Genomic DNA, 21,993 nt, shown 5'->3' with positions numbered 1-21,993 from the left:
AGTCCTTTAATCATGTTTTCGTGCTGATTAGGATGGCAAACTGGACGCTCTTCAGCTTGCTGCATGTTGTTTCAAGATGCTCAATACTTGCGCCTAATTCGCAGAACAAAGGTTCTCCGGGAAAACGACTAGTCTTACAAACAAGGATGATATACCCCTCCTCGCTCTTTAGGAAAAGAGGCGCGCGCCGTCAGAGAATGTACGATATCTGAAACCTAATTATTGTTCCAAGCTGAAGAAACTTTCCATTCTCTGCCAACAAATGGGAAAAACACCCTACTATTACGCAGTGGCAAATGGCCGTAACGCAGGTGTTTACAAGTCCTGGGATGATTGCAAACTGCAAGTCTCAGGCTTTTCCAATGCCAAATACAAAAAGTTTTCCAGTGCAGAGGAGGCTCTGAGGTTTGTGCTGAGCGGAAGCTCTAAATCTTCATCTCTGTCGTACCAATCATACTCTTCAGGGCTGCTGGGCAGAGTTTCTAAACCGGAACCTTCAAATTATTCCGCAAGCACAAATTATGGATCTAAGCCAAGATATCAAAGCGCTAGAAACAGCCAAGGATCCACCGGTGGTTACCAACGCAAATTTGACAAGATAGAGAGCTCAGTAGATCATCTGATTTCAAGAGAATCTCTGTCTGGGACCCTGTCCGATTCTCTGTCGAAAAGACGCCAAAGAGTTTACGTGGACGGTGCTGCTAGAGGCAATGGAAAAAGTGGGATTCCCAATGCAGGTTACGGTGTCTACTTTGGGCCAAATGACAAAAGAAACGTCTCACAAGGGTTACATGAAGTTGATGATGTTGACAGAATAAAGCCTACTAACCAAAGAGCTGAATTGCATGCTTTAGTACATGCCCTCGATGTGGCCGCCAAAGACAGCACTACTGGCTACGAGATCCTAACTGATTCCGCCTATGCTAAAAATTGTGTGGAAACGTGGGCAGATAAATGGGAAGCTAACGGCTGGGTGAATACTCGTGGAGAGAAAGTCGCCAACAAAGACCTTGTGCAATCCGCTTTGACTAAATATCGTGAGGCAAAGGAACGTCATGGTGATGATTTTTCTATCACACATGTACGGGGCCATCTGGGAATTGAAGGAAATGAGCAAGCGGATTCTCTTGCAAATAAAGGTGCAGATGACATGACACAAGCACGTCGCCAGTAAGCGCTGGTTGAAAGAAAAAAAAAAAAAAACGGTTTATGTTTGTCTTGGTTTCGTGTTTCTCTACTTTTCGTAATTCATGTTATCCTTGGTTCCGCTGATGGATTGTCTCTACGACTACTTTTTTTGCTGTCTATTGAGGTGTGAAGGCGTTTGAATGCATTTAACACGAGAACAAGCATCACTTGCAGTATCTTACACATTTCTCTAGCGATCTCGTACAGTACTGGAAGTCGCTAAGATGAAACTTGTCTTTCTTGGGTTTAATTTGTTTGTTGATATTAAATCTATATCTTTTCCTATTTAGGAAATCTAGTGCGCTGATTCTCATCGGATCCAAGTTATCGACTTCGCTTTTACGTTGTGAACTTTGTGTATGGTTGCTGAGCTCCTTGCATTTTTTTCATATGATATATGGCTTAAGGGTATCTAAAATAATGATTTTACTACTATGATGTATATGCTGAGTTTCATGTCGATGTCATTCACACGGATATGTTGTGCTGCATGCAGTCTACAAATCTCAATTAGTTGGTTTTGTAAATACTTTCTCGAGATGATTACTAGATCCGGTATATTTGTAAACATTAAACTAGAGCCAAACCGTTTAGCCCATACAATTTTTCAGTCTCTCACACCGATCGTTTCTTTGTATTCTTTTTTGACGAAAGGGAACTACTCTGCAATTACCAAATTCGTCTCCGAGCAAAAATAGATATAAATACTTTTTGATCGCCGTGCCTCACCTTTTCTGGCTTTGATAGAAAAAGAGATAACTAAATCTATTGCATTGTTCGTTATTCAAACGAGCTCACAAACATAAAGTTCACCACCTTCATTCTCCTTGGTGATTCTATTCCAAAAAGTCTTCCTGTTCCTTTTCGAGCCAATTCTTAGCGCTTCGATCTTCTCCAAATTTTGATCCATTCTTTCATGAACATTCGTTCACAGCCCTTGCAACCGCTCAACAACGGGCAACTCAATCGTGCCGCTAGCGTTACCCCAATCAAATCTACTAGAAGAAAAGAACCTCATTTTGATTATTATCACCAACAACCTGTTCACAATGCCCAATTGTATCATGACAATCATGTCCAGCAACAAAATCAGTATCAGGTCCATCACAATCAACAGCATTATCAACAACAACAGCAACAGCCCCGTGCTCAAGAAAAACCAAAGAAAAAGAAGGAGAAACTTTCCGCTCTTTGCAAGACTCCTCCTTCAGTGGTCAGAACAAGAAACGGTATTGACTACCGTAGAGGTAACTTCTTAGGCGAAGGAGGATTTGCTAGATGCTTCCAAATGAAAGATGCATCGGGTAAGATCTACGCTGCAAAGACTGTTGCCAAGGCCCTGATCAAAAACGAAAAAACCAAAACTAAGCTCTTGCTGGAAATCAAAATTCACAAGTCACTTAAGCATCCAAACATTGTCAACTTTGTTGACTGTTTCGAAGATGACGTCAATGTCTACATTTTACTAGAGATATGCCCCAACCAATCGCTCATGGAACTTTTGAAAACAAGAAAAAGAGTCTCTGAATCCGAAGTTCGATTCTTTATGGTGCAGATTATTGGTGCAGTTAAGTATTTACACTCCCGTAGAGTGATTCACAGAGACTTGAAACTTGGCAACATTTTCTTCGACCCAGACATGAATTTAAAAATTGGTGATTTTGGTTTGGCCTCCGTGTTGCCTTCGACAGACTCCAGAAAATACACTATTTGTGGTACTCCCAACTACATCGCCCCAGAGGTATTAGGAGGAAAAACAACTGGTCATTCCTTTGAAGTAGATATCTGGGCCATCGGTATCATGATGTATGCGTTGTTAGTCGGAAAGCCACCGTTCCAAGCCAAAGATGTTAATGTGATCTACGAGAGGATCAAAAAAACAGAGTATCTGTTCCCTTCAGATAAACCAATCTCTGAAGAAGCGCGCACATTGATTAAAGACTTACTAAGTTTAAATCCATTAAACCGCCCATCCATCAATGAAATTTTAGACTACCCATGGTTCAAGGGAGCTTTCCCGTCCAAAACAGTGGAAAAAGCTTTGACTGGAACCCCACCAGGTGTTTCCGATATTTCCAAAGCTCAAAGTGCCCTCAACTTTACGAATGCAAAAGCTCTTGCTGGTATCTACACTCCTAAGCTGAAGAATCCTGTTGAAATATTGAAGTCTGATTTACAATCTGACCAGCCCCGCACTGTTCTTCCACAGTCCTTATCCCCCGGTGACACTCGTTCGAAGTACCAAGAGATTTCTGTTCCAGCAGCGCTTGTGGGTCTGAATGGAGCCAGATCTCTTCGAAAGCTTAATTTCAACTCTCAGTTTAATAAAACCATTATAAAATTGGACCAATGCCTCAGAGAATCCGCATACAATATGAGAAGACTTCACAACATTGTCAACTCTGAGGATAAGTTAGAGTTGAATGTTAAAGAACTTCCAACGTGCGAAAACCCTACTCTTATTTCCAAATGGGTGGATTACTCTAACAAGTACGGCTTTTCTTATCAGATGAACAACGATGATATTGGTGTATTGTTTAATGATGAAAATACCATATTGAAACTTCACAACAGCGACCGCTTCTTGGAATTGATTCACCATGAGAAAGAAGGTTGGACCTGCGTCGAAAATTCAGTGAGCCATCCTCCATCACAAGCACGTCGCCAGCTTGAAATTGTGGACTTTTTCGCCAAGTATATGAACAGCAACTTATCGAAGGTGAGCGAAAATGAAGAAAGAAAGGAAATCGTTTTCTTACACCGGTATACGCGTAATAGCGACTATATTATGTTCGAGTTAACGAATGGAAGTTTTCAATTCAACTTCAAAGATCACCACAAGTTATGCATCTCCAAAAACGGGTTAGCCATCACGCATATTTCGCCTAACCGCGTAATCCAAACGCATCCATTGATATTGGTTATGGAACAGGGAAATTTCTTGCAGACAGAAGTGCCTGATTGTATGGACAAGATTGCAACTATCGAGCAGGCCATCCGTTCCAAAATTTCCAACTAATGAATAATATACGCCATATAATAGAATGACTGAGTAGTGCCAATTTCGAATACAAGTCCTAGCTTTTATTAGATTCAAGCTTTTGATCAGAAAAATTAAAAACATGCAAGCACCCGTTGTAGTAGTTCATTAAATATCTGTTCTAGTATACATCTAATAATCGTCGTCGTTATTACTGAGCAATGACTTAAGTGCCCATTCATCCTTAAATTTCGTTTTAAGAACGTCCAACTCGGAAATCAAACTTGAGCATGCGTTTTTCAACGCCTCTCTTGGTGTGTAATCATCTTCCGTTTGAATTCTCATCACAAAGTTGGCAAACAAAGGGTGTTCGACTTTGTATGCGGCAAAGAGAACTTTTTCATCCTTTGCCAACTGAGCACGTAATAAGTTGGCTAGCGTATGGTCTTCTCTCTCGATTTTGATGATAGCAGCATTTGGCACCTTAGTGTCGGGGATGATTTTGATTCTGGGCGTTAGTCAAGAACAAAAGAAAGCGGTATACCTGAGTCGTAAAATTACATACTTGTCGACACCATCAGGCAAAATGAACAATTCAAATCTGTCTGGGGCGTTCATTTTAGATGTTGATTAAGAAGATGAAAGTGTTCTTTTCATTTGAACAAGCAGACTGCATGTTGCGTGGGAGGCAGTGGGTAAGGCGAACTGCTGACACACTTTAACTTGCAATAGAGGACAGTATCCGAATACACCAAGCAAAAGTACTCCTTATAGTTACGGTTCGCCTTATTCTTTTGCTCCTGTTAGTATTCACCAAAGCTAATATTTTGATTATGCTTCTCATTTTTGATCATTACCCAAGAATCGCATCATTTTACCAAAATCAGAAAAAAGTGTGTAGTAAATCGTTATCCTGTCAATTAATTTTATATTACAGAAGAAACATCACATTACGGTCATAATTTTTGTCTTATACTTCAGTTTTCTTCATTTCTTTACACTAGAATTCCCAAGTGGAGGAAGCCAAGAACGCTGGGATACTTCACGTACAGGTTGTCGTTGTGTATGGTATAGAGCCTATTTGGGACTTTTTTCTGATGTACCCGAAGCAACGCCCAAGAGAACAAATGTCCGGCATAAACGAACCCAGCACCCGCGTGGTGTTACCCGACTCACGCACTGTACTCGAAAGTGTCAATTGGTCTTCAGTCTCAATCTCCATCGTTGGCGTCAATCCAAAGATAAGTGCTTGTTTTCATCCAAAACAAGTTGTACGCCTCTTTCCATTTATCGCTCCTCACGTCTTCTGTGGTTTCTTCCATTTGACCTTTGGTTTTCTTGCATCGCCCAAACTGCCTTTACTTGACTTGGGCCCTAGCGGAATTTCATCATGACCAACCAAGAAAATCGCTGGACGAACCAAGGCATGCCTTTGGGCCAGCTGTTTAAGTACGTATTTTGACAATCCCCTGTCAGTGTTTTTGGTTTTTTCCATTTTTTTTTTTCAGCCAGGGGGTTGCATCCTCATCTTGTCAGCCACACTAACATTCCAGCCGCCAGAATCCACCAGTGTTGCCTCCTCCGGCGACTTTAGAGGCGGGTGCTCAGCAATTCCCATCCTTTACTAGTCTTCCGGCGTTGGGTTCGCGCGCCAATAATTCACCAGGCCATGTTTTCACTATCCCCTCAATTAGCACATCTGAGGACAGAAGGCAACCAGTCACCACCACTCTTCCTTCTGTCCCAGGATACGCGACGATCACTTCCCACTCGCCGAGCACTTCTATTTACTCGCTCACAAACCAGGATGTTTCTCACCAAACGCCTATACCTCCCTCGCAAGAACATCAAGCGTCTGCGGAGAAAGAGGTGAAGAAGGAGCCGGAACAACTATCGGCGCTGCCTATGCAACTGAACCAGAACCTGCAACAGCACACACAGCCCGGCCCAAACCAACAAGGACAGCCGGGACATCCTGGTGTTCAAACCCAAGAACAGAGAAGTGCACCAGCAATCCCTCAGGGCGTTATGAACCGTTCTTCAACTTCATCTGCTTATCGGCCATTGAATGTTAAGGATGCGTTATCATACTTGGATCAGGTGAAAATCCAATTTTTCAACCAAGCAGACGTGTATAACAACTTCTTGGACATCATGAAGGATTTTAAGTCTCAGAGTATCGACACACCGGGAGTCATCGATCGCGTATCTACATTGTTTCGCGGCCATCCAAATTTAATCCAGGGCTTCAATACCTTCTTGCCTCCTGGCTACAGGATCGAATGCTCAATGGACCCCACAAACCCAAACCCAATTCGCGTTACCACTCCAACGGGCACATCAACACGGCCTAATATAGGGGGAAACTCCACTAATCCTTATACGCAATGGTCTGAGCAACCGCAACCTCATCAGTACCCACAGGAACAGACGCAACATGGACCTGGTGGACAGATCGAATTCAATCATGCTATATCTTACGTCAACAAAATCAAAACTAGATTTGCCAACCAGCCCGATATCTACAAGCAGTTTTTGGAAATTTTACAGACGTATCAACGCGAACAGAAACCTATTGGAGAAGTGTATGAACAAGTGACACAACTTTTTGCAAACTCGCCAGATCTTCTTAATGACTTCAAGCAATTTTTGCCTGACAGTGGTAATCAACCTCTCTTACAACAAAACACTCATGAGGAGTTAATGAATGCCCATGGAGCACCGGCTCATGTTCATCCTTCGGAAAAGCAAGTATACTATGGTGGAAACGGTGTTTCACAGTTACCCCCCTTAGGAAATTTCCAACCAAATATGAATGCTCCAGTTCCAAACCCTGAGCATCATTACCCCAATACGTACCAAATGCCTGGTGCCCAGGAGGTTGGCATGGGAGGTCAAGTTATGTCTGATGGTCTAGCTAAAAAGCCTGAACATTTTGCATACGAGAACAATTACAACGAAGAGGCTCTGTATTCTAGTATTCGAGGTGCTCCACAAGCTAACATGGTACAAAAGCAAAGCTCTGGTACCCCTGGGTACTCTGCCCCAGTGGCTAAATCTTCCACCAAGGCAAATCCTACTTTAGTTCCAGGTATTCCTGAGCCTGTTCCTCCGTCTGCCGTGGGCCCAACATCTTCTTTGCTGGAAGAATTAGGTTTCTTTGATCGAGTCAAAAAGGCTGTTGGGAATAAACAAACTTACAACGAGTTTTTGAAGGTTTTGAATTTGTACTCTCAAGACATCATTGACAAAGAAACTTTGGTTGAAAGAGTGGACTCATTTCTTGGCGATAACTACCCGGATTTGCTTAACTGGTTCAAGCAATTTGTCGGGTATAAGGAAAAATCTCTACACATCGAGGACATTAGCTTCAAGAAGCACCAGTTAGAACTCTCCTTGTGTAAAGCATATGGTCCATCGTACAGACAATTACCAAAAGTTGAGACATATATGCCGTGCTCTGGTAGAGATGAAATGTGTTGGGAAGTGTTGAATGATGAATGGGTTGGCCACCCCACATGGGCGTCTGAAGATTCTGGTTTCATTTCGCACAGAAAGAATCAGTATGAGGAAATATTGTTCAAGATCGAGGAAGAAAGGTTGGAATTTGATTACCATATGGAAGCAAATTTAAGGACCATCCAGACTTTGGAGACTATTGCTAACCGTATTGCGAACATGACACCAGAACAGAAAGCAAGCTTTAAGCTTCCTCCAGGGTTGGGCCACACTTCTCAAACGATATACAAGAAGGTGATCCGTAAAATCTATGACAAGGATAGGGGATTTGAAGTAATCGATGCTTTACACGAAAATCCTGCTGTTGCTGTCCCAGTTGTGTTGAAAAGGTTGAAACAAAAAGATGAGGAATGGAAGAGAGCTCAAAGAGAATGGAACAAAGTCTGGAGAGAAATGGAACAAAAAGTGTTTTATAAATCTCTAGACCATTTGGGATTGACATTTAAGCAAGCTGATAAAAAATTGTTGACAGCCAAACAGTTGGTAAGTGAGATCAGTACTGTAAAAGTGGAACAACAGAACAAGAGAGTACATCCTTTGACTCCAAAACCTCAAGAACAATTGAACTACAAGTTTACTGATTATGATGTTGTCTTCGATATAATTCGGCTCTCTGAATTTTATATCTTCCATTCTTCCAATTATTCAGCCAACGACAGGGAAAAATTAGGTTCATTTTTCAAGCACTTTATTAGTGTTTTTTTTAACATCTCAAGTGATGTTATTGAGCTGGCTCTTTCTAAAAGAGAGAAGGAAAGGACCAATAAAAATAGTGACGCTCCACGTCCTGAGTCTTCTCACAACGTTGATATCAATGGTAAGAGTGATTCAACTGAATCTAAGAAACGTCATCGTGATCCTGATTTATTGCGTGATGTATTGAAAAAACAATCCAAATCCAGGAAGGAAGATCACGACGATTCTCCTGCTAATGAGTCGGATGAGCAAGAGGAAGCTGAAGAAGCTGAGAAGCTTGGTGAGCTTTGGATCCGTACCACGTCATCTAATTATTCTTTAGGTGAAACTAGGAATGAATCCAGGAGGGATAAATTCAATTTTTTCTGCAACACAACCATTTACGTCTTTTTCCGTCATTTAAGAACGCTTTATGAAAGACTTGAAGAGGTAAAGGCAATGAACGAAGCAGTTGCAAAAGAGATTCGTTCTAGAAAGGTTCCTCAATTTGCAAAAGACTTGAATTTGATTTCCCATCAGCTCGAAGACATGGGTGTACTGATCGATGGAAACAGCGATTGTTACAAGCAAGTTTTATCTTTGGCAGAACGACTTTTGGATGGTGAAATTGAGCATCAATGGTTTGAAGAAAGTTTACGGCAAGGGTACAGAAATAAGGCATACAAGTGCTACACTATTGATAAGGTTGTCCTTTCTTTGGTGAAGCACATGCATACGATGGTTACCGATTCTAAAACCTCTGAAATGGTCGTTTTGTTTGAGAAAGATAGGAATACTCTTGTTTCTAGCGCCAGGGACCAAATCTTGTATCGTATGCAAGTTAGATCATTGATGAGTAATGATGAAAACATGTTCAAAATTGCGTTTTCTGAGTCCGAAAATTCTGTGAACATACAATTTGTCAGTCTAGATGATTTGACAATCAATGATCATGCTAATGCCACAGAAAGGTACAACTACTATGTTACATCTTATGTCATGTACCATCCTACGGAAGGAGTCCCTGCTTCCAAGATCAACATGCCATTCCATAAGTCTTTCATCGAAGCGGTGGACGAGGACCAATGTGAAGGAAAAGTTTTCTCTGGTTTGAAGGTATCTGTTTGTGAAAATTCATTCCGTTTGTTCTTTGAGCCTGGAACTAGTGATGAGTTTACATCTACTCTTGTCTATACTAAGCAGAAAGACAAAGGAAAGACTAAAAGTGACAAACTTGCTGCCTTGCAGAATCTTATCAATGATAAAGAAGTGGGATGGGCGTCATCATTAAGCGAAGAGGCAACGGAGAAACTTGATCAAAAGTTTCAAACTCTCTTAACAAAAGGTGCAAATGAATATCTAGCGGTAACATCTACTGAAGCGGCAGATGTGCCTAAATCTAGCGAAGCAACTGAAGGTTCATTAGTCACAAATGGTCAGGAACCTGAAGACAAACGTGATGTTGACATGGCCATCGATACCAAACCGACTGAAATTAAATCCACGAATCCAGATGTCACCATTGATGCTGATTCAACTGTTGTTCAAGAGAATAATGACACGACAATTCAGCAAGATGCCAATGACACCACTATGGAAGATGCTTCCAATTAAGCACAGTATCGATTATGTCTAGAAATACAAAAATTTTTAATCTTGTACAGAAAAAGACATCTTAAATGAATGATCACTGTAATTGAAAATACTATATCCTATTAGCGGAACAAAGTTCCTTCAGCTACTGCTCTAGCCAATCTCTCTGTAGCTATCGTATGCGCTAATCTTTCTCTCTCTTCCATCCGTTTGGCGACGAATTGTTTTTCGTCTTTAACAAGTAGTAAACGCAATATAATGTTCTCAGCAGACGTCTGAGCGGCCAAAGGATCAGAGCGCAACTCGCGGGCTTCTTTTTCAGCCCTTGCTCTAGCTCGGGCTGTCGCGTTTGCGCGGATAGTCAGACTTCTTGCGATTGAACCTGCTCTACTTCTAAGGGTTGCTGTATCAGATCCTGGATGTTGCGAAATGTAAACATTATTTTTGTCTCTTAGCATCCGAAGATATGCTGGTGAGAGTCGTTCCACTTCTTGCATCAAAAAGGAAGTATCACGATCATAGTACACTGGAATCAAAAGTAGGGATTGGTATTGCTCTGTCTTCAAATCCTCCACCGGAGGCCCATTACCTTCATTATGAAAGAAATCGATGCAGAGAAAGTCAAGCCACGAAATAACCGTTTCAATCTCATTATTGGTTAAAGTCTTACCGAATCCTAAAATGTTCATAGAATTTGTCACATTGGCCACAGCCGAAGACACGGCAGACTGCCAACCGGTTTTAATATTTCCACCACTTGCGCTCGTCCTCTTGTAGCCGAGTGTGGAGTTGCGTAGAACTCTAGCGCTCGTCAATTTGGGAAGAAGCAATTCATCTGCACTTGCAACAACAACATTCCATGCTTCAATCATAACCCGAAGTAAAATTTCTTTTGAAAGATATTGAGCTAAAACCAGTAAATTCATGTTAAGATAATTGTACAAGGGTTTCATAGCTTCATCCATCTGTTCCTGAGTAGGCTTGATATTCCCACTGTTACCACAGACAAATTTCAATGTGGATCTCGAAAAACAATGTTTAATGAACTTTGAGAATTTGGCCACAATCATCTTGATGATACGCTGTTCACTTCTTCTCAATGCACGATGTGCTCTTCCCATGGCAAAGACAGCATCTTCGCGTTCACTTTCAACTGCAATCTCGATCAAAACTCTTCCTTGAGAATCAAGATCAAGATACACCTCTTGAGCAATACCGTCGTGTTTGAATTTTCTAGGCTCTAATTGCAAAAGAGCTCTCCCGCACACAGCGTGCGTCCCGAACTTTTCTTCCCATACAGTTGCTGATAATGTCATGGTGGCCTTAGGTGCTAAGGTAATTTCAAATTCTTCATCCCATTCGGGATTCTCAGAATCCAATGTTCTTGTCTTGGCAATTGTTCGCCTCGCCAGCGTATCAATAAGAGTCATATACGGTCTGATGTTTGATGCGTCTGAAACAGATCGCAAATTTTCAGCCTTTACCACTCTAATGGAAAATACGTGGCTTGTATAAAAATGACGGGACCTTGGATCATTCTTAATCATTATATTAGAAACGTCTTCTGGGGACAACAATTGCTCCAATTTGGCTAACTGTTTCAACACTTCACTAATGTTATTAAGACCAACACACGTCGTGGATGAAAAGTTGATGGGGTTTTCTGATTCGTGCTTTTCTGCCAGATTTTGGAAATTTGAAACTATATTTTTCATTTCAGCAATCCAGCCTTTCTGCCCGGTTGCAATTTCACAGTCAGAGCGCTGCTCAGTATTCGCCAAATCCTTCATGACCATATCTGACATCTCATTAGCATAGAAAAGACAAGAATCGCAGATACTTTTCATTAGAGTAGTATAAATCTTGGCGAGATGGAATTGGTTCTGCCAGTTCAAACCCTTCAAAATATCAAGATAATGTTTGATGAGGCTGAAAATGTCATGAACCGATGAGGAGTACTTCTTGTTATCGTTGTCAAGATCTATTGGTTGAAATTCATCCTCTTCAATGGCATTCTTGACAAATGACAGGATTTTCTCTCCACTCTCTGACACCCAAGCCTCAAGATACGGAAAGAAAAAATCCTCTATTTTGAAAGCAAACTTTTTCGATGGCGAAACTTGTTGGTGGATCGAACGAATTTCTTGAAGAGTTTTGTAGGCTTCCAAAGCATCACCATAATTTAGAAACTCATTTTTCGCCCTCACATGTGCCACAATATGGTCAAGCATATTTTTTGCATCTGAGGCGAACATTCCTGTAACCAGATCGGCGTATGTGTGACTGACATTCAAGTAACCGAGCAAAGGACTTTTGTATCTTTTTTGAAGCATCTTAATATTTTCAATTAACACATCCGCTGCATCTAACACATTCACTATACTTAAAGTAGAGTCCCTGGGAATTGCACTCAAGCATTCAGCGTACAGTGTCTCTGTTACACGCAAAAGTGTTTTCTTAAGTCTTTTTTGCCACTTGGTGACAAGCCCCGTTTCCACCTTTGGGAATAGAGAGTCATTTTCCACATACTCCCCGAGAAAGATTAAGTAAGGAGCGAACTTCGGCTTTGAAGTTTTGCTCAACAACATACCTAGGCAGTCTTTGATACTGAGGAAGACTTCGCTATATGTATAGCCCAAATACGTTGCCCATTCATCTTGATCTTTGAGTGTCCAATAGTGTTTGTCGTCCCAATTAAGCTTACCCTCTTCAACCCAGCGCTTGCACGTCTGAAGCACTTTTGTGGTGGTATTCAAGTCAATGGGTCCCAAATCCCGTGTTCCGGTCGCAAATAAGGGGTCCACTAGAAGACCCGACAAGTGTGCTGCAATAAAGAGACATGTAGCTCGCGTCGGATAATCCACACGCCACACACGGGCACAGAGTGAAAGGAGTTCTCCTGATTTGTTTGAAAATAACAGTACCTCAGACGGCGTCTCGAAGCCAAACTGAAGTTCTTTCCTGTGCTGAATCAAACAAAGTTTACCAAGTTGAACCATGAAAGCACGCACTGCCAGTGGCGATGGTATAACGTAAAATTCGTCACCCTTTGGAGGTGGTGGGAGAGACAAGAGTTTCTTGGGCGGTGGTATTGGGCACTTTTTCATTAGCGCCTCGCAATACTGGGTCTCACGCTCCTTCCATGCTTGATATGCTTCAGGAGAAGCGAACTTGCCCGGAGAGAGCCATCCTACATCCTTGGACACGTAGAAAAGAACTTGCTCAATGTCCTTGTGCAAAGCTTTTTGGGATACAACCGTCTTGAGGCGGGCAATGTCTGACTCAAGCTTTTTGCGGTCAACGCCGAAAAGTTCCATGAGTAGTTTTAAATACGATTGGTCCATGTCTGACAAGGCAAATGATGGTTCAGGATACGTTCCATTAGCAAGATCGCTAGAGGATGTTCGTGCTGAAGGTTGGAGAGATGCCATATGTTCGTGGAGCTTTGCTTCCAACACTTCACTGTTCTTTTCTCGCTGGACGAGCCGGATCATGATTCGGAGTAGTTGCTCCGCTTGCAGGAACACCACACCACTGACATCTTCTGCTGGAATCAGGCCGACTTTAACGACTTCTTTATTGGCGGCAGCAACAAACTTCATTACCAACATATCAAGTGATCCTGCCCGACGGAAGTCCGCAGCAAAGTTCGGGTCAAGAAGGTCGCCGTAAAAACGAAGAAGCAGTCGACGCGTAGCCGGCTCATAATCCGTTCCTTTCATGGCCACCTGATTGAGTTGGGCCTTTAGATCAGCTAGAAAGTGAGGTGGAAGCTGAGGTTCCGCATCAATACGAGACATACGCGAGCGTCGCTCAGGAGGCTTCGTGCTAGCCCGAGGCCGATAGAAACGGGCCTCACAAATGTACTCGAGGAGTACAAGTTTTAGAACAGCGTCGTATAGCCGGTCAACATCCACCAGATCATATTGTGTGTCCTCCACCGTGGAAAGAAGACTTTGTGTCCTCGATTCTGCCTTGCGTAGTGAACGGATTGTACTTGCCATGTTGAGATGACAGTATATTCAGCGATTGCCGTCTGTTGTAGTCACGATCAACAGTGCCCTGTATAAGAGAGTATAGTGTTTTTATACTGGAATCGTGACAATATGCTAGCTTTCGTGAGGTAAATACCACGGGAAATAGGTTGTTTAGATGAATGTGCGGTGTGCGTCAAGAGAGTGCTCCGGTTGTAGGATAGTGGTAGTGTGTGTGAGATGTGGAGCGCGAGACGAAAATGGTTGGACCACCTTATCAGCTCTAGTGATTAGATGCGGTTGCAAGATCGATGAAAAAATACATATGTACCAGAATTTATTGGGCATTGGTAGATAGAACCTTTAGGTTTCATAGCCCTGGACAAATTGAGTAGTTGAATACATCTAAGCCAAGCTTACTTAACTTTCGCACCCTTTTCAAGTCACGGTCGAAGAAGTACTCTTAAAGAACTGAAAAGAGACACAAATTCTACTTTCGATACTCAGCAAAGGGCAGTATACTCCACTGTTGTTTTCTAAATGCAATTGGTGTATTTCTTGAAGCATAGATAATGTGCTGGCTAATCTATTCTAGAGGGTGATCAAGTAATAATGCAATTTTTACTTTGAGTAGGAGTACATCACACTGAAACCAGCATCTTTCAACCCGTTAAGAGTGGCACCTATTCTCTCCGACGGTCCAAGCAAATATTGAAAGTATTCGGAACTTCTTACATATTGATCAACTTGTAATGCAACTTTAAATTATGTTGACCAAATGAACCGAGGTTTCAGGCACCTCAATGCTGCTGATATAACATCACTTTGGCAGTCAAAACCGTACTTAGTTTCCCCATTCAAGAAGCACTTGTAGTTTTGCAGGAGCCAATAAAAGCAAAGGGCGTTTAAAAGATCTTGAAGAAACACAAAAAAAGAACTAGTATGTACACCAAAGCAGCATGATTATTTCCAAGTTCCAAGACCAGATGCTTCCACCATTATCATCTTTTAAATACCCTGAATAGCCGCCGCAATCCATTGCTTTATGTCGACTTTTCCAGTTCAGTCTTCCACTTCACTCATTTCATCTTCGTCACTTTCAATCTCCTTCTCACTTTTTCTGTCCTTCTCACTCCCCTGCTCTCTATCACTTATGTCCTCACTTTCCAGCGAAACCACGTAATCATTCCGTTTTCCTACTATTTCGTCGTCCTTAAATAGATGCTTTCCTAAAAGCTTATTCATCTCAAACATACCGACTGTCAGTTTCTTAAATACCGCTTGCAATTTTTCATCACACTTCACTTTCCGCTTGTCTGCCGGGTCCTGAAGACCGTTTGCTTTGATGTATACCCATAATTGCTTGACCACCTGTGGTCTACTCATACGAGAACCTCCTAGAACCAGTTGGAGCTGTGGTGAAAGCGTGTGTTCCGCATTGAAAGCTGTATTAGGTGTTCTTTTGACTTTCTTTTTCACAACCTTTGATGCTGTTTTGGCGGGAGTTTTTCGACGAGTTACTGGCCCACGTAAATCGGATTTCAGTAGTTGGATTGCCATTAGCTCGTCCAGTTTTTCTATCTCCTCTTTAGTCTTCGCATCAGTGTTTTTGGGGCTTTTTTGTTGGTCTAAAAATTTGTAATAGCGCTCCAAAATGAGATCATTCATCTCTTTCTTTGAAAAGTTAGTATTTGGGTTCTCCGTATTGCCGATATCAATTGTCAGAAACGTACCTTATGTGGAAGTAAGTCAATTGCAAAAAGCTCCAGAAGAGCGTTCCGAATGCGCTTGACAGTGATCTTTTCGAGATCTGCTGCGGTGAGTATAGCCTATAATGTTAGAATGGGTTATTTCTATACGGTGGTCCTCATACATACATCTATCATAGGCATGTACTGTTTTGGATCATAAGATTCGCTCATTTCGATGAAGAGTACTCAAGTGTTATCGACGCTCTTGGGGAAAATATACATGTTATGCAGGCTATGGTCGAAAGTCTAGACGACCACCACCTCCATGTTTTCGATACTACAAGTTGTTGTCAAAAAAGTAAAGAAATACCCTATCAGGATTTTGAGAGCTTCTGTCTTCAGCTACTTTATGTGGATAGACTTTTTGTGCGAGTTAGAGTGGCATACGTATGTGATATCCAAAACGGGCAGTCAACTGTAGATCTATCCCTATACATCAAGAATATCACTTTTGCATCCCGATGCAGCTTTAGTCAATCTATTGCAGACTCCTCGTTAACACTGAAAGGGCGACGTCTTCACGTATCTGCAAGATTCACTTTGTGTTAGGCATTATATCTTTATATCAAAACGCCTGGTCGACAGACTGCTTTCATCCGTGGAGTGTCTAGCCAGAAAGCTGTACCTACAACAGTATCCAAATGTTCTTTATGCTATTCTATGATACACTCTGGCAGTTGTGCCTGCTCTCATGCCAGCTGGTTTCTCAAGTTTCTCTTGTGTTGCGCCTCATTCTTCTTCACCAACTTTTTTCTCTCCATACGACTAAGCTTTCTTGGGTCAATCAATTCATCTGGGGTACCCTTCACCTTATCGTCCAACTCAACCAACCATTGGTCATCAAGAGCCTTGTTCTTTCCTTTGTAGCCCCACTTTGGAACCCATTCTCCTGTCGCCTCATCATAAACCAACTTACCATCCTTAGCCTTGGCTTTGATTCCCTTCTTAGCAGCAAACTGCTCCCATTTGGTGAGCGGCTTGTCCTTTGGAATGCTCTTTTCTCTAGGCAAAGGTGTGGATGGTTCTGGTAAGCGTATGAGGGTCATGGTAGAATCTTGGCCTGTCGATGAGCCATGAGTGTCTGTAGTAGTCTGGATAGGCAAGGACAAAACCTGGTTAATAAGAAGTTGAAGGTTGTCTCTTGTGACGGAGGCCAAATACGCTTCCTTCTGTTCCGGATCTTTCAACTTTGCATTGTCCAAAGGGTTCGGATCAAAGGTAGCCAAGTTTCCCAAGTCGAAGGTATTAGGGATCGGCTTGTTCACAGTCACGGGCTTGAATTTCTGTTCAGACATGTCTGGTGGAGAAAATGATAGATGCGCATCGCAGAAAAAATGCCCTTCTTTGCGGGCGTGCACCCCTCATTTTGCCAGCCGAAGTCCTCGCCATATAAAGACTGAGAAAATAGCCATCACTCCGACGGCGCCCCCTGTCACTAAAAAATGTTTGAGATTTTCTAAATCGGCAGAGTCTGTTTGTGTTTCTAGCCCTGGAGTTGCGGCGCTAGGTGTCTTAGCAGCGTCTACAAGTTGTATGAACAACTCGTGTAATGACGTAGTCCATGCATTGGAAATGTGGAGAGGCGAGCTCAAAAAAAGGTCTCGTGTGTAGTTTTCCGGCTGTACATCGGCCCGCTGTTCTTGCTTGTCGAGGTCAGCTTTTAACGCCACAAAAATCGATGGCACGTCATCCAACATCTTGCTGTATTTTTGTCGAAGTTCCACCAAGTATTGGAACAGACTAGGATCCGAAGAATCGTAGGTGTAGCAAATGACATCGCACAGGTCAAGCCTTTGCTTGTTTTCGAGTATGGCAGGTTCAAGTTCCCCCAATTCCTCCAAGATCAAGTAGCACTGTTTACCGCCACGGAGTTCGATATCTTTCACGCAAATACGAGGCTTAATCGTTGGCAGGTACACCTCGCTGTAAGAACCAGAAATAAACAGCTCGAGAAGAGAAGTCTTTCCGGATTTTGGGGCGCCCAATACAAAGCAGTTGAACACATTGCGGTCATTCACAGCCCCACGGTATTGTTTACCCTGCTTTTGGCGAATCTTCCTTGGTTTTGTCACACGGAGAGCCTTAACAGAACTTTCCTCATCAAACCCAAGAAATGCTAAATACTCAAGGGTTGTGCGGTGGTCCAAAAATGTCGTCAAATTCCATTGGGCAAGCCAGCCTTGAAGTGAGACGTATCCTTCTTCGTTGCGCACAATGGACGACGGAAACTGTGATTCCTGCCAAAGTTTTGGGATTCCAGGTGTGGGAAGAAACAAATTAGCAAGTTCCTCGTCATTAAGACCACCGTCATTGTCTTTATCGAATTTCAAAAACAAGTCAACCAAAAACCGGTATCCCGTAGGGCTTAGTTCGACACTCGAGTTTGGGTGAACGTCGAGATGAGGATACAAGAACTTGTCATTCAAAGAAAGGGAATTTGTATAGTGGAATGCCCGCAAGATTCCCCATATGGACTCATGTCGTCCTTGTTCAGCGTACATCTTATTGAGGATTATGAAACTGTTCTCCGAAATGTACTGCGGATCATTGGCCTCGGGTAGAATTACTTCATTGACTTTGCTTACAATGTTTATGTAATCCTCCTCTGCCGCAGAAGTTCCAAAGCACTTGAAGTGCAAATCAGAAAACTCTTTGTAATTGAGAAAGCCGTCTTGGTCCTTGTCACAGAGGAAAAAGATCCGCTTGAGAGCATCTACAGCAGCAGGCTTTAAGTTCCCTTCTTTCGAATCAAAAATCGGTGCAATCGGATGCGTTACAGCGCGTTGGCATAAATAAAAAGCTTCCACAACATTGCTGTTATCCTTGGCACTGCACCGAATACATGCTTCAATCTCTTTGAATTCATTGATAAGGGGGACAAACTCCTCAGAAGTCTGCTGCTTGAATGTTGGACCGCCATTTTTTTCGGAATCACACTTGTTGGCGCATACAATTACTGGTAAGTTGACGCCCAGCGCTCGAAACATGGGCATCCAGTAGAGTGAGATACGTTCGTAAGTATAGTGGTCCAGATATACGAGTAAAATCACATCGGCCTGTTTCAATTCCCGTTGGAGACCAGCGTGATCTGATGCCAGTGTATCGATTATGATCGTGGCATCTGGAAGGTTTTTCGAAATCCGCTGGCGGTACAGCTTTTCTATGTCCGATTCAACATCGGACTGGTAGTCACTTAAAGCACTGTAATCTTGTTTGGCAATAGTCACTGGAGGAACGACACCCTGGATGCTAGAAACAAACTCCTCTTTGGCAAAAGTTGCTACGAGCGAAGATTTGCCCACGGCTTCATCGCCGCAAATGACAATTCGAAGCGACATGTGGATGAAACGTTGTGCGCGAAGTTGATAGAAAGGATTAGTCGACGAGCTTGGTTTTTCACGCAATCGAATGCCGAAGTATACTTAGTCGACGACTGTCTTTATCCGGCTTGACTTTTTGTCTAGTATTGGATTTCAAGATGTCGGTGTAATGGACTCAACGATTAATTGTTCTACTGCATACCCTTCAATGCAATACTCACCCAAATCAAATTATAAAGCGCGCTTTCTAAGCGTGCCATCTCATTTGCTTACGGTTTTCATCTCCATGTTTGCCTCTCTTATCCGTTCAAGGCTGACTGTTTCCAGTCTTGCTCTGCCATTAAGCATGTCTCGGCAGTTCATGACCATTCGTCATTATTCTACTCCGCCGATGGAGCCCTATGAGCAAAAAATCTATGACATCCTCAAGACACATTTTGCTCCAAAAAACTTGGCTGTTCGAGATGTTTCTGGTGGTTGTGGCTCCATGTTTGCGATTACTGTGGAAAGTGAAAAATTCAAGGGCATCCCAATGGTGAAACAGCATCGTTTGGTCAACGAAGTTTTGAAAGACGAGATTGCAAAGTGGCACGGACTTCAATTACAAACACGGGCTGCCTAAAGATCCACCCAGACTATGGATTACATTGGATAGTTAGACTTCATCTGTCATCACCTACTTGTATCTCCACTTAGTTCTTGTATATATAAACTATATGTTTGATACCCATTCTAGTGTACACTACTCTACCACTTCTTCCTTCTCTTCGATAATTTCTTCCTTGATCTCTTCCACGACCTCAGCCTCGCCATCGTACTCTTCGGTAACATTGGCTTGGTGCTTGGCTCTGTAAGCCTTCCACTCCTCTAACAATTTACGACGCAACAAGATGGCTTCTCTAGTGGCAGCATCTGCCTCCATGGCATCGATTTCGTCGAATTGGGCGCTGTACTCACGGAAGCTCTTCTTGACCTTCTTAATGTCGTCTTCTGTGAGCAAGGACTTTGGTCTAGGTCTCCAGATGAAGTCCTTGAACTGATCAATGGAATCATCTCTCAACAAGTTACCTGTAAACTCGTACAATTTGTAACCGTTTTCTATGGCATGCACCCAAGATGAAGACCATGCGGCAACAAAGCGGCCAGATGGGTCCCAGGAGATATTGGTCATACCGGAGAACTTTTCGGTCTTCAACAACTTAACCTCGGTCTTCTTAGGGTTCTTTTCATTCTCGTACTCAGTGTCAAAGAATTCCAATTCACCACTCGATTTGCCAATGGTGGCAACAACAATGTATCTACCCTTAGGAGACCAGAAAAGAGTGTTCGAGAATTTCTTCTCAATGCTGCTGATCTTCTTGAACTTGACAGCCTTGTCCTTGGAGCCACGCTCAGAGGAAAAGAAGGAAACGGTGTTTTTAGCAATGGCTGGGTTATTGTTGCCATCATCCAATCTGCTGATGGTAACGAAGCGGTCCGATTTGGGTTCCCAGGCAAAGTTAATGCACACATCTTTCATTTCCAACTTCTCCACAGGAATATCCCTCTCAGTAGTTCTGAAAAACTCCAAGTTCGAGAAAATTGTCTTTCCAGACTTGGTGTGACGGTCAACCTTCACACATAATAATTTACCTTCGTCTTGCCAGTGCATCTTACAGTCGCTGACCTGGAACAAGTTGATGGTTCTGAGAACTTTTCTTGTTGGAATTTGCATCAAAGCAACTCTGGCGGTTTGGTTAGGAGTCTCTGGAGTCCAGTAAGACAAGATGTGTTCACCTTCTTCATCTCTCGAGCCCGAAAGCTTAACACCAGCAGGAGCCCATTCGAAGTCAACAATACCATCAACCTTGACCAATTTCTTGTCCAACAATTGAAAGCTTGGAGTTTCGTACACAGCTAAAGCATCAGGACCTTGACGACAGCAGTACTTGTCGTCAAACGACCATTTGACGAGTGGCCATGGCATCTCCTTTTGGTCTTCCAAGTGAGGTGGCAAAGCAAAAGTTCTAGCTGGTTCCCCAGTCGCCAAGTCCCAAATGACCAACTTGTGGCCTTCTGACTCAGGTCCGAAGGGGAATTCTTTGGCCTCCGCAGCACTTTCTGGTGCTGTAATACCAGTTGGAGACAATGTAACCATGTATTTCTCGCTAGGAGAGAAATCGATTAAGCGGACTTGCGGATGCACGAACTTGTTAATCTTCTCGAACTTCTCTCCGCCCCAAGATTGGACACCTTGAGGGTGAATGGAAAACAAGTATGTGCCCTTTGGCGAAAACTTGGCATACTTCGATGTGAAACCCTTTCTTGGCTCTGTAACTGCCTTTGGATCGTTCTTTTTGTTACTGAAGTAAACTCCGACGGTGTCTGAAAAGTGCATGGCCATCTGGTCCCTTCCGCTCTCATCTTGCAACCAAGACTTCAAGTAACCAAATGACTTTTGAGGAGGAATTTCAGGTTCCACAAACGTTGATGGAACACTACCTTCAGTACAGTACTTTTCGATGTCGGAAAATCTGTTCACGAACAATCTGTGTTTAGCATCCAAAGGCTTTCCGTTCAATTGTTGCACAGCGGCTGTGGCCATCTCTGGGGTTTTGAACTGGGCGAAAAGGTAACCCTTGGTCATGTTGTCTTCAATAGGAAGAAAAACACCTGCCTCGCCCTCAACAAGTTCACCGGCCTTGCTCAAGAACTTTCTCAAAACTTTTTCCAACAAAGGAGCTTTGGACAGAGGTGCTTTTGGTGCACCGTCAACCACAACATAAGTCTCCAAGCCAAGATCAGCATTTACAGCATACTTTGCCTCCAAGTCAGAGAAGTCAATATCGTCGATAGAGATCTCTTTCTCGAGATCCTCGTAAGAAGGTTCAGTCATGTTGAATATAAGAGAAAGTGGGTTTCGCGTTGAAAATTTTTAAGACATGGGTGCGCAGATGCAGGTGCAAAGTATGTAGCATTGAATACATGATTTTTAAAATAGCCTAATTCGTCAT

The 21,993-nt window shown here is 42.7% G+C and overlaps 10 protein-coding genes across 10 annotated transcripts; 4 read left to right on the top strand and 6 right to left on the bottom strand. All coding sequences in view use genetic code 12, as the record gives it.

The window, feature by feature from the left end:
- Positions 1-262: 262 nt before the first annotated feature.
- On the top strand, positions 263-1,174 carry FOB63_001910 (ribonuclease H family protein; the record flags this gene model as incomplete). Its single annotated transcript, XM_002617955.2, has 1 exon — positions 263-1,174. The coding sequence occupies one exon, from the start codon at positions 263-265 to the stop codon at positions 1,172-1,174; it is 912 nt and encodes a 303-aa protein (XP_002618001.2).
- A 930-nt stretch (positions 1,175-2,104) lies between these two features.
- CDC5 (polo kinase) lies at positions 2,105-4,207 on the top strand (the record flags this gene model as incomplete). Its single annotated transcript, XM_002617956.2, has 1 exon — positions 2,105-4,207. One exon carries the CDS (start codon positions 2,105-2,107, stop codon positions 4,205-4,207), a length of 2,103 nt encoding a protein of 700 aa, XP_002618002.1.
- Positions 4,208-4,360: 153 nt separating this feature from the next.
- Positions 4,361-4,786, bottom strand: RPB11 (DNA-directed RNA polymerase II core subunit; the record flags this gene model as incomplete). The annotated part of the gene is made up of 2 exons (XM_066102198.1): positions 4,361-4,676; positions 4,734-4,786. 2 exons carry the CDS (start codon positions 4,784-4,786, stop codon positions 4,361-4,363), a joined length of 369 nt encoding a protein of 122 aa, XP_065958492.1.
- Positions 4,787-5,558: 772 nt separating this feature from the next.
- Positions 5,559-9,976, top strand: SIN3 (transcriptional regulator; the record flags this gene model as incomplete). Its single annotated transcript, XM_002617957.2, has 2 exons — positions 5,559-5,617; positions 5,722-9,976. 2 exons carry the CDS (start codon positions 5,559-5,561, stop codon positions 9,974-9,976), a joined length of 4,314 nt encoding a protein of 1,437 aa, XP_002618003.2.
- Positions 9,977-10,077: 101 nt separating this feature from the next.
- FOB63_001906 (uncharacterized protein) lies at positions 10,078-13,959 on the bottom strand (the record flags this gene model as incomplete). Its single annotated transcript, XM_002617958.2, has 1 exon — positions 10,078-13,959. One exon carries the CDS (start codon positions 13,957-13,959, stop codon positions 10,078-10,080), a length of 3,882 nt encoding a protein of 1,293 aa, XP_002618004.2.
- A 1,232-nt stretch (positions 13,960-15,191) lies between these two features.
- On the bottom strand, positions 15,192-15,851 carry FOB63_001905 (uncharacterized protein; the record flags this gene model as incomplete). Its single annotated transcript, XM_066102197.1, has 4 exons — positions 15,192-15,198; positions 15,293-15,603; positions 15,659-15,742; positions 15,807-15,851. 4 exons carry the CDS (start codon positions 15,849-15,851, stop codon positions 15,192-15,194), a joined length of 447 nt encoding a protein of 148 aa, XP_065958491.1.
- Positions 15,852-16,369: 518 nt separating this feature from the next.
- RRS1 (Rrs1p) lies at positions 16,370-16,975 on the bottom strand (the record flags this gene model as incomplete). Its single annotated transcript, XM_002617960.2, has 1 exon — positions 16,370-16,975. The coding sequence occupies one exon, from the start codon at positions 16,973-16,975 to the stop codon at positions 16,370-16,372; it is 606 nt and encodes a 201-aa protein (XP_002618006.1).
- Positions 16,976-17,041: 66 nt separating this feature from the next.
- Positions 17,042-19,018, bottom strand: FOB63_001903 (ERMES complex Ca(2+)-binding regulatory GTPase; the record flags this gene model as incomplete). Its single annotated transcript, XM_002617961.2, has 1 exon — positions 17,042-19,018. The coding sequence occupies one exon, from the start codon at positions 19,016-19,018 to the stop codon at positions 17,042-17,044; it is 1,977 nt and encodes a 658-aa protein (XP_002618007.2).
- Positions 19,019-19,169: 151 nt separating this feature from the next.
- FOB63_001902 (uncharacterized protein) lies at positions 19,170-19,622 on the top strand (the record flags this gene model as incomplete). The annotated part of the gene is made up of 1 exon (XM_002617962.2): positions 19,170-19,622. The coding sequence occupies one exon, from the start codon at positions 19,170-19,172 to the stop codon at positions 19,620-19,622; it is 453 nt and encodes a 150-aa protein (XP_002618008.1).
- Positions 19,623-19,742: 120 nt separating this feature from the next.
- On the bottom strand, positions 19,743-21,875 carry PRT1 (translation initiation factor eIF3 subunit b; the record flags this gene model as incomplete). The annotated part of the gene is made up of 1 exon (XM_002617965.2): positions 19,743-21,875. One exon carries the CDS (start codon positions 21,873-21,875, stop codon positions 19,743-19,745), a length of 2,133 nt encoding a protein of 710 aa, XP_002618011.2.
- Positions 21,876-21,993: the final 118 nt, after the last annotated feature.

The sequence above is a fragment of the Clavispora lusitaniae genome, assembly GCF_014636115.1.
Source record: "Clavispora lusitaniae strain FDAARGOS_655 chromosome Unknown tig00000038_pilon, whole genome shotgun sequence".
NCBI lineage: Eukaryota > Fungi > Ascomycota > Pichiomycetes > Serinales > Metschnikowiaceae > Clavispora > Clavispora lusitaniae.
The sequence above is the reverse complement of the archived record's forward strand: the minus strand, read 5'-3'. Positions and strand labels throughout refer to the sequence as shown.